At 35.0% G+C, this 11,825-nt stretch overlaps 1 protein-coding gene across 4 annotated transcripts in view; it reads right to left on the bottom strand.

Annotated features, from left to right (window-relative positions):
- Positions 1-2,958: 2,958 nt before the first annotated feature.
- The window catches only part of LOC114143174 (CUB and sushi domain-containing protein 1), a 437,499-nt gene continuing 428,632 nt past the window's right edge, over positions 2,959-11,825 (bottom strand). For all 4 annotated transcript variants that reach the window (XM_028014977.1, XM_028014979.1, XM_028014978.1 and 1 more), the window contains one exon: positions 2,959-11,017. In XM_028014977.1, coding sequence (XP_027870778.1) covers positions 10,858-11,017 — 160 coding nt within the window. In that variant the 3' untranslated portion in view covers positions 2,959-10,857. The remainder of the gene's footprint in view (positions 11,018-11,825) is intronic.

The raw sequence follows: 11,825 nt of genomic DNA, 5'->3' as shown, positions 1-11,825 counted from the left end.
TATGAAGATTATATATTTTGGAATAGCATGTGTTGATGCCTTAGTCAATACATGTACACTTCCATGCACGCAGCACATACAGTATATATATATAATTTTGTTAGGATCTAGGATTGTTTGAGTTTGGTTTTGGTTTGTGTCATTTTCGTGTTGCTTGGTTTTCTCTATTAGTTCTGCCAATACAGTTCTTTAATTTCATTTAATTCATTGGAAACAGTAAATCAATATTACACCGAGTATGATCTATCCCTAATGCTTCATATAATATTAATAGCTGCTGGTAATTATTCTGATGACTTTTTATAAATGATGGTTTATGACAATTACCTTTTTCATTTCTAAAATTGATGTGAAGAGGCTCTGTTTTGGGATGATTACTGTATCTAGTTCAACTTCTCTATATACTCTTCTCCTCTAGATGATTAATAACACAAACATTTCAAACAGATTTGCCTGATGAGATGGTTTAGGATTTCTTTGGTAATCTGGTTATGGGATACATTAACAAATAAGAACTTCTGTGACTAAAGACAATGCTTGTGCATCAGTCAGGGTTGAAATGCCAGTGTTGAAAAAACGGGAATGTTGAAGTGGAGAGGCAAAGGCTTTATTTCTTTTTAAACAAAGCCAAACACTAAATTGGGGGGCATACAAAATAAAATGCAAAGTCAACTCAATGCCTTCCAAAGACTGCAAATCAGAGCCAGAGATCATCTCATAAAAAGGTTTATTCGTTTATTTTGGGGGGTGGCAGGGATCAAAATAATATTTGTTTTTGAACATTTTATGCTCTTTAAGCATTCTTCTCATGCCAACATTTTATCAACCTGAAAAAGATTGTTGGGTCAAGAACGAAACAAAATCCTATTGTAGTTTTATAGCGTGCTAGTTGACAGATTTTCACTTTTCTTTTCTTTTTAATGTCAGATACGCCAGTGAAAATAATGCTTCATGGCTGTAAAATAACAGTAAATTATGCCTTTCAGTTTTCTTTGAGAAATATGTTTTTTTAGATGTCAGACAAAGTTAGGACTTTTTACATAAAAAATTGTATAGTTGATTACTTGATTACTATTATCTTGTCAGTAAATACAAAGCATCCAGCCACTTTTCTCTTTCTTTAATTAAAAGCTTAGTTTTTATTTCTAATAGTTTTTTATTTTTTGAGATTGCATGCTAGAAATGGAGAAACAGATCTCTGTGGGTAAGTTTTGAAACACCCCCAAAAAACTTAATTTACAGAAATCATCTTATTTGTATTTATGAGTTTGTTTCTTTTTAAGAGTTCATAGCTTTTTAAAATGATTTTTTCCAGCTTTAAATCCTGTTTAGTGTTTGTGTTTGCATATGTTATTTACTCAGTTTTCCAGTAGCTTAGTTTGTGACTTTGTATTTTACGATGTTGGCAAGTTACAGCTAAAAGTCATTATCTTGTATGGTAGTTTTTATGTAGTCTTTTGTGGATAATAAATTTTTAGGTAGAATTTCTTGGTTGCACATTTTTGTAAAGATGAAATTTATAGTGCATACTGCCATAAAATATACAGAAAGCATAAGAAAGTCTGGTGACATGGGAGTAAAACTGATTCCAAATATGAGATTGTGTTTATTGACTGGGAGCTGTAGCATCAGCTGCTTACAAACATAGACAAATCTGATCTCCTTCTGTTTTATTTTAATCTGAGAATTAATTCGCTGTGATCATATTCTTAAGTCGTTTGCGGTTAGGCATAGAGTAATTCACACACTGCTCAAAAACTAGTGGCTTCAACACAAACAAATAATCCCCATGAATAAAGCAAGTTGTTCTGAGTTAAGTCAATCCCACACATTTTTTCCCTTCTCCCATGTCACCAAACTGGGAGAAGGGAATAAAGTAACACTGATGACAGCTTTTACTAGGTTCCTAAATAAAAAAGCCCAGCAAGATACAAAAAGTTTCAAGATTTTATAGCTTTTGTAGTTTTCAAGTGTTGTGCACACTTGCATCTTCTATGATCATATCAGAAACAGCTGTAAACAGTAATTGTCAGCCGTTTCTTGACTTAACATCAGTCCTATGGACACTTCTTTCAAATTGGTTAATTTAACTGGTCTAAATATGAACAAGATATTACATTTTATCGCATTAGTAATCCAGTTAGAGAAAGAAAATACCATATGTGTACAGTAACATCATCTGAATCCAGCTCATTTAAAATAAACTTAATTAGATCAAGAAAGGGATGAAAACCTTTCCAGTAGCACATCAACTGGAAAATCTTGTGATCTGATGCTTCTCAGATCAGCTCCAGTGTCACCTGTTGGCATATCAAACATGTTTCACTTCAGCTAAAAAAAATAAAAAATCACATTATGTGAGGTCACCATTTTTCATACACGTGTTTTATATGTTGCATGTGTATTGAGATTGAATGTGTAAAGCCTATTTTATGTTAACGTTACCATGACAGTGTCTAATTGTTCTTTTTCATATTTTAATTGCCACCTGACCATCTTAGGCTGAATGTTTAATGATTGCTATAAGGACTATAAATTACTTACAGAAAATATGGCCGACTCTTTTGCCATCTCAACCATTCCAATCAATTATGAGTGAATTTGTGCAGACAAAGGATTTGCATAACATAGATTAGACATATTTAGCATTGGCTCATTGATTTTACATTTTTGTAGCATTTAAATGCATTCCGTAGCAGCTGGACTTACATGCAGTATAGATGTGCCAACCTGGCTTAACTAATGTAATAACATTTGCCATCAACAAACTAGCATAACGTTGTCTTAAAAACAACTGTGTTATTGAAAATTATGCAATTATATTCTGTGCTGTATTAGAAAAATATTTCTGGTCACATTCTTGGTTGCTACAGAAAGAAAAGGTATAAAACCACATCAGTGTTAGGATCCATTGAACAGTAGAATAGTGACTCAAAGAAAACTACAGAAGACATCTTGGGTTATGGTATAAAAAAACTTTATTCTCAAATAATATCTCCAAAATATCTGATAAACGGTGAGTGTTGCAGGCTGTGAGGCTGAATGCACAAACTGTTATGTAAGTCTTTGTAAAACTCCACTGTATGTTTCCCTCATGATCATGTTGGAGGACTGGGTAATTCACCTGAAGTACCAGTGTAGTTTTATACCTTCAAATTTGCTGCCAAAAATTCATGATGCTACATCAAAATTGTATCACAGCTCAATGATCCAAACAGATCTATTAAGCTAAAAGAGAGTTTGCTCTTTTTTAATTTAAACAAATTTAAAATGTAAAAAAAAATAAAAGAAAACAGAATCCATCCAATTTTTTTAAAATTTTTGCCTCTAAAAGCCATTCTCTCTAAGATATAAGTATGAGGAGTAGCCATATAGAGCTGCTGTTACACAGGAACAATGTGTTTTAAAGTTGGAATGATTTCAACCCATTACTTAATACATTTGGTGTTCTACACATGTACTGTTAATATTTCAAAGATTTTAAAAATAACGACTCAAGCATCAATGAGCACAAAGAATCAGAAATTCTGATTACATCATAAAAGCTTTAATGTTAAAAAATGAAACATGAAATTAATCCCACCTTGCTACAGAAACTGTTTTAGACTCAATATTTTCTTTCACATTTATTACCTGGAGAAAAGTTTAATTTGGCTTCAGCTCTCAAGCTTGTGTGTTCCTGTGTAAAAGCAGCCATGACGGGCAAATAAGATCATATGAAACTTTGATATTTGATACTCTGTCTCAACCATAGATCTTTACATGGAGTATAACAGTAAAAACATTGATTTCAATGAACAAGATTTTATTTGTACCTACATTGTTATTCATAAAAATTACAGCATGTTTAATAATTTGTTTTGATAATTTTTTTTTTTACAAATCTCTTCATAAAAAATAGATTTTTGTACAAAAATGTTTTTTTTTTCCTTTTGCACCTACTTCAAGTTCAGCAGCACATGATAATGGTGGTGAGAGATGACAGCGGTGAAAATGGAGGCATCACAAACCTAAAAACAAACATTTTAGATGACAGCAACTTTCGGTTAAAGACGCACCATTTCTCAACTCATCTCCGTGCCACAGGGGACATCAAAATGAAAAAAATATATATGTATATATGTATTTAGGCATATTTTTAAATGCACCAGCCACTTCCTGCATGTTAATGAGTTAATGAGAACACATCTCTTCAGTTTAACTTCATAATTTTGTTTTGTATCTCAATGAAAAAGCGGTCATGTGCTCAACTGATAGTTATTTATCTTTCTAATGAAGAAAACGGGACTGCAGATAAATTCTCGATTCAGAAATAACAAGGCTTAGTTACCTAGGGATAATTTAGAGAGACCAATTAACCCAACAGTCATGTTTGTGGATTGTGGGAGGAAGCCGGAGAACCCGGAGAGAACCCACACATGCACAAGGAGAACATGCAAACTCCGTGCAGAAAGACCCCGGGCCGGGAATCAAACCAAGGACCTTAATGCTGCAAGGCAACTGTGCTACCAACTGCGCCACTGTGCAGCCCAGTATTTTAAACCCTTAAATTAATTTCACATTGTCTTTTTTATAAATAACATTTTAAAATCAAAGCAGTGCACAGCTACAAAGTGGAAGGGAAATTATGTGGTTTTCATAATCTTTTACAAATATATCTGAAAGGAATGGCATGCACATGTATTCTGTCCACTTCAATGGGACTCCCTTGGTAAATAAAATTCAGCACAACCATTTGCTTTCAGAGGCAAACTCTATGAAAAGTGAATTGAAAAAGCTGCTCCATGGAGGCCTTTGTTCAAATGCAAAAAAAGGTGGTGGAATAATTTGAAGCACAATTATCTTGCAAAAACTATTTCAAGGTAATAGGTAATATTTTTCACTAGCAATGTAAGTAACTCAGAAAACATGGAAATATTTTTTATTAAATAATTAATACATAATCAAATAATGAAAAAAAATAAATGTTAAACATTTTTGTGTAGATAACTAGCACTGCAAATGACCCTGAACAGGGCAGAAAGCTGGTCAGAGTTCACAGGAAGTTTTAAGGGCTAAAAACAGGCATTTCTGAAAGAAAATCTGTTGCATTTAAGAATGGGTGTGAAGTTCATTTTCCAGCAGGTCAATGGCTCTGAATAGTCAGCCAAAGCTATAATGATTAGATCAAACAGTCAGATCAAAGCATATTCATGTGTTAAAATGGCAAACTGAAAGTGTAGACCTGGATCCCATTGAGAATCTGTGGCAAGATTTGAAAATCACAGTTCAAGGATTCTCCCCATCCTTTTCAAGAGAGCCTGAGCTACTCTGCAAAGGAGAATGGGCCAATTTTTTTCTGAACGTGGAGAGCTGAAAGGAAAGTATCTTAAAAGACTGTAGTTGCAGGAAAATGTGGTTCTACAAAGCATTATCTCAGAGAAACTGAATACATACGTAGACTTTGTATAAATGTTTAAAAGTTCTATCAGTTTTCTTCCACTTCGTAATTGCTGTATGCTCCACTTTGTACTCTATAAATATAAACGTAAAACCAAATTCAATACATTGGTATTTGTGGTTGTAATGTGACAAAAACAGGGGTATGAATATTTTGCCAAGGCACTGTATGATATTTTAGTCTATATGGCATCAGAACTGTCAATTCTATGTTGCATTCGTAACCATGTTTTGGAAGATTAAAATTGTATTCAGTTCAACAATTAAAACTGATTCTGTATTTTAAATATTTGAGTATATATTAGGTAATTTATATAAACAGTAAAAATTGCCTCAACATTGTGAAAAACATAAATCTTTCCAGGGTCTAAATCAATTTTACCAGCTAAATCAGTAGGCAGATAACTTTTTGGCTTACATACAATAAGACTTAACCCTCCCACAGTCCTAGTTTGACACTCGGGAAGAGCGAGGTAATGGAGGTGTCCTATTTATGTTTATTATATTTATTTATTTTTTATCAGTTCCCAAAACTGATAAAAAATAAATAAAACTTGTAAAAGCACATGTGGGGTCAGTCCGACCGGAACAGGGTAACAAGCTCACACAGGGTCTGCTCGACCCATTTAGGTCTGTGGGAGGGTTAAAATGATCAATACTACAGATAGAATTGGGCCAAGTAATCTTTTAATTTTATGTTTCTTCTGCTTGGAAGTAATGTTAATAGTTCAGTATGGCCCAGCCAGAATTTTGATTTAAATCTATGGAAGTGTCCACAAATATTTTCACAAATAGAAGTGAGAATGGTTCCAATGATATAATGGAAAAAAGGCATTCTCATAAATGATGGAAAAAGGTGTAAATGTCTGTTTTTTTTTCACAAGCAATATAAAAATAATAGAATGTACCTTTTGTACATCGTTTTTGTATTTTTAATAACACTAATGTTAGTTCCAGTCAGAAATAAACTTCTTGATTAAATGAAAATAACTTGAACTCTAAAGCCATCAGGCATTTGAATAATTTTGAGCCTAAATTTCTGTAAAGATGAAATAGTTCCATGCATCAAAACGATTTTTAATGTTATCCCACAGATGGGTTTCCACAATCTCTTCAAATCTGTGTTAGTCTCTCCCGCATTGCCCTTGACATTTGTCTCTCACTCGGATAAGGCTAGCAGGTTAAAAATACACTGACTGTCAGGATCAGACCTAAAAATAGACATGATTACAGACCATATAAATAACATAAATGGATAGTGGTTTCTGTCATGTTACACCGACAGTTTCTCACATGTAACAATTACCTAAGAATAGGTTACTAATTCAACATTTCCTGCCATGGGCTTATATTTCTACGGCACATTTTTAGATGCAACTGGGCCCACCGTTCACAGAAAGTCTGTGAAGGATATCTGTTTTTATAACAAAATGAAGTCAAATAGCGCCTGACATCTGTCACTGCAGACGTGGTTATCAGGGGAAATATTGAAACATTAGTGGGTGGAAAATCCTGTTCTGAGCTCAGCATGCATTGAAGTGTGCTTATAGAAATTTTACAAAGACTTGACAGTCGTGCAGGAAACTCGGTATCTGCACAAAATGACATTCTGCATTATGCCGTATTTTTATGGGCCTGGAGGATGTCAGATCTAACTGCGGTAGTGCAGTTACATTGTGGCATGCCTGAATAAACGAAACAGTCCAAATTCTCTCTTTCAGGCACACTAGGAGATCATATATCGTTCAGTAATTATAAAACTAGACCTTTTAATACGGTTTTGGAAACCAGCCTCTAATTTTCAGGCTCTATTATGCACTCCTGACTCCATAGGAAATCTACGCTGAATTAATCAAATCAATTAAAACCAGAAGCACAAAAAGCTCTCTCGCAATTAAAAAAAAGAAAGAAGGAAGAGATGTGGCTCATGACTGTGAGCAGACGCTCCACTGTTGTTTACAGATGTCTTGTTTATTCCTATACGGAAATACTGAATATGTCATCTGTCTTGCTGAAATATTTTTAAGAGCTGCTCTGTTCATCAATTTTTCTGCCTTTGCATCACAATGGTTGTTTTACATAAAACAATGTCTATCCAGACTCAACCAGCATTGTTTAACAGCATTTCATTTGCAGCACTGAGGTCTGGGGCACAGTCATTTTCCAGTAAATGAGGTGAAAGCCGTAGAGTTTTGACAATCTTCTCATGCACACTTTTGGGGTATTTGAGTTCTTCAGAATAATCAGCTACTTTTAACACGACTTCTCTCTGCAAGAAATATGACACATTAGTTAGAAGATGTCATCATTTTATCTGTTGGAAGCTCTTCTCTTTACATGTCCCTAATCTACCAGCACATTAATTCAATTTTAAAGAAAGTTTTTGTGGTTGTGCTGTGGATTGTGGTTGAGAAACGAAAAGAAAACAAAACATGGAAAACATAAAAAAAACAAAAAAAACAAAACAAAACATGAGGCTTAACGCAAATGCTGGATGTATAAAAATATTCTCAGAATGTTGTGTGTGAAGCATGAAACAGACCCTGGAAACAACAAAGGAGACACAGTGAAAGCAATTAAATCTGTTACATAAACCAAGTGCAGCAACTTTTGAAAAAATAATAGTATTTTTAGAAAACACTGCGAAAAATAACAAGCTTAATGTTTGAAACTCGTGGATTTTCTTGAGTCCTACAGATTTATGGATGTCAGAGCAACATTTTAAATTTCCAGGAAATCGGCGGGATAAGTTTGTCCGTAAGCTTATATATTTGTTGCAGTGATGATCCAGCATTCATAATGAAGGATTTGACACACTTTCTGCTGATGAGGTATATCTTAAATAATACGGGGATATAATTGCTGACTACCCTAAATGTGCATGTTGCCTTCCTCATGAACTTATTTGACTGCTGACCGCTTCTCAAACCAATTACAAACTCTCTGTGCTCTTTGAAAAGGCTGTTGTAACAAGACTGTGTGCATCAGATATGTAATGTGATGAAAGGATGCACAATAATAGTGGTGGAAAGGAACATGTGCCTTTTAAAGATGGTTAGAGAAATGGTTGCGGGGCTTTTCTGAAAGCTAATACTTGAAATTGTCCCATTTTCAAGAAAAAAGCTGCTAATGTATTCTGTGTAAATTACTATTTTTTGGATAGGCATTTTACAAGTTATTGTAACTAGTTTTAAATGAATGTAATGTTCTCCTTTTGTTTCTTCTACCAATTACATTGAAGCAAGTAAAAGCTTTCAGAAAGAGCAAGAAACTGACATTTCCTGTCTCTCTCTTTCACATGGGAAATCCCACACTTCTGATTAGCTAGCATGTATGGCAACAAATAAACAACTGCCAACAGGGAGCGAGAAATATAAATGTGTATATACAAACACACTGTAACCCTGTATTTAGTCATATTGTCTTTTTAAAGATAGACGCTTTTGAATTAAAATTATTTTTTGAATAACTCCTTTAGCAAACCCATTTCTGTTCCCAAATCTTCTCTTCGTTCCCTCGTCCCAAATGGGGCAAAAAAATTTTTTAAAAAACATGAACAAAAACAAAACTAAACAAAAAAATAATAACACTAGTGCAAAATTTGTGCGATTTATATAAACTTTATATTTTAGAGTTCCCAGCAGCCGTAGTTTGGGAAGTCCCAATGAGCCGCTGGGCTTTTGAACATACGAGTCTGTTCATCGATATCTTCACTGAAGAAAAATACCAGAAGAGACACATAGAGACATCTTGATGTCTCTGTTTCCACTCTAACATGTCCATGTCTCTTTTTACAGTTAGTTTGACTGACAACAGTGACTAACTGCACTTTTTTGTCTGCGTCCATTTGTCCAGTTGCTGTCAGACAGTCTGTCAGCAAATCAGTTTATCTTATTTCGGATTTTGTGGCTGGAGAGTGCAGTGTAGAAAAGGAATCAGTCATCTTGCGGCTGATAGTCCAGACCAGAGTTACAAGAGAACAAATCATTTCCTGGATTTGGGCACAGTTGATTGCAGCAGTTGACAATCCTGACAGCTTATTGCCTCCAGGTTTCCACTTGTTAAGCCACCAAGCACAGAATTGTGACGAGTCCAGGAAAAAACAAATGTTTGATTGTGTTTGACAAGCTTCTGGAAACCAGTCCATAGTCTGCAAAGGCATTAAAACGCAATCGACTGGTTTTATGTTTCAACAACTGAATACTGTGCAGGACTTATTGGTGTTTACCATCTTCTTGTAATATTTGAACGTGTTGGAAATTCGCTTAGCTTGGGATAACGCTTGGTGATGGCGCAAAACCTTTGGAAAACGTAGTTTAGAGAGGCTTGATTTGCTATGTTTTACCCTATTTAGCTGCAGTGTACTACGGTGCTGTCATAAAAGGCATAAAAGTGGCATAAATTAATGAAAATTACAAGAATCCATGAAATAAATTGTTGTAATATCTGTCCACTAATCATACCTAACTGTGATTGTCCTGCTTGTCGCTCAGCTCTCTAAATAGGTTAAAACATTTTCAAACTCAACTCTCATCTAACCCTGATTTTTGTTCACCAAATGTCAAACAGGTTAATAATCCATTAAACTAATCATATCACTGCATTTGGTTTTTAAATGTACGCAAATCTGTGGAACCTACATGAGGTTCTAACACAAGAAAGACTGTAAAAGGTTCATTTGTCAAATCCAGAAGGACGGAAAGTCAGTGGGATGATTTTGGTCCAGCACCAGTTACTATCTAAGGTTTTATATGGGGTCCATCTTATATCTGTGAGGGTATGAAAGGTAGACTAGGTGTATGTGCTTCCCCTGAGGGTGAAACCTCGTCTTGGTCAAACCCATATCTGGCCTGCAGCGGGGAAGTTCATAAGCCTGTACCACTGTGCAAATTTGGCATGGGAGGGTGGGATGATATTGGAAATAACTGCTGCTGATTTAGTTATGTGACCCTTACTGCAGAGCTTTTTTTCCAAGAAAAAGTAAGGGCAACTTCTTCAAACTTGATGAGCATGCTCTTAGCAGCAGTTCAACTAGCTATACCATCTGTATACATGCTTGAAATGTATCAGGGTCAAAAAAAAAACTGTAGCTGAAACAGTAATCTCCTGAAATCAGACTTCGTGATATTTGATGAGGTCATGATTTACTGCCTTTTCTTCTGTCACCATCAACTATCTTTTCTGTCTTTCTCCCTCAAACCAGAGCGGAAAAATGCCATCAGAGTGGAAGGAAGTGGAGTAGAGCTGCATTATTGTGAAGATTTTGCTGGCAGGGCACCAGCATGTTACACAAAGGCTGCTCATGGTGACAAGTCCAGATATTAGGTTTGTTTGCTTTCTATTTTGGTTACACCACTCAACAGACCGCCACATGAAGGTGGTCTGAACCGCTTTATGGGCAGAAACAGGTTTGCCCAACTACACCACAGTGCAGACTGTGTTCAGGGTGGTATCAAATCGAACTGCCTTAGCCTCCGTGGGCTTCATGTTGGTGTCATACATTGGATTTTCAAATGATGCCTGCCCATTGGAGCTCTCATGTCCGACATAGCCGTTGAATTGGACCTTTGGACGGGTCCTGAAAAAAAGAGAAGCAACACTGCATAACCAGTACAACTTTATCTGCTAACGTAAATCATATAATATACTGTATATATAAACACAAAGCCAATTTTAACAAGGATTTCAAACAAAATCCTAAACAAACCACACAATCAGTCATGTGCAGAGTTTTAATGATGAGAAATTGCTTTACCGTTTTGATTCCTTGCTGTCATTTTTTATAAAGCCTACTTTTTTAGGCTTAGTGGCTCAAAATAATGCAAAAAATGCTTCAAAACAATTTCTAAATGGTTCATAGATGTCAAGGTAAATATTTGTATATATTTAGTGTTATCATATCTATAATTGTTCCAACAACATTTTAGATTGAAATGTGTTGCTTCAACTTGTCAGTGATCAAATTGTCAAAACAATCAATATTTTTGATATAATCAGTGAAGAAATTTTCAAAAATACAAATTTGCGTCAAAATCAATATAAATACACCCAAACACTCAGTCCTCCCCTCCAAAGAACCGCTCACCTATAACAATAGGCAGGCACATAAAAAAAGACAACAAAACATATGCAAACCTCTTTAGAAATGTTGAGCAATCTCGCATGTAGTTGTGCTAATGCTAGATAACATCAGCTAGCAATCTGTTGAGATATTAGCTTTGTGGACATGAGTGACTGTCCCATAGGTCTGAGCTCTCTCATTAAGAACCACATTAAGAACATTGCATTGCTATTGAGCATTTTCTTAGTAAATGCATTGAGTTTGAAATTTTTATATTGTGAAAACCATATTCAGTACAGTAGATATCCCATAACATTTACCATTA

The sequence above is a fragment of the Xiphophorus couchianus genome, chromosome 4, assembly GCF_001444195.1.
Source record: "Xiphophorus couchianus chromosome 4, X_couchianus-1.0, whole genome shotgun sequence".
NCBI classification, from domain to species: domain Eukaryota; kingdom Metazoa; phylum Chordata; class Actinopteri; order Cyprinodontiformes; family Poeciliidae; genus Xiphophorus; species Xiphophorus couchianus.
This window is presented reverse-complemented; position numbering and strand designations above follow the sequence as displayed.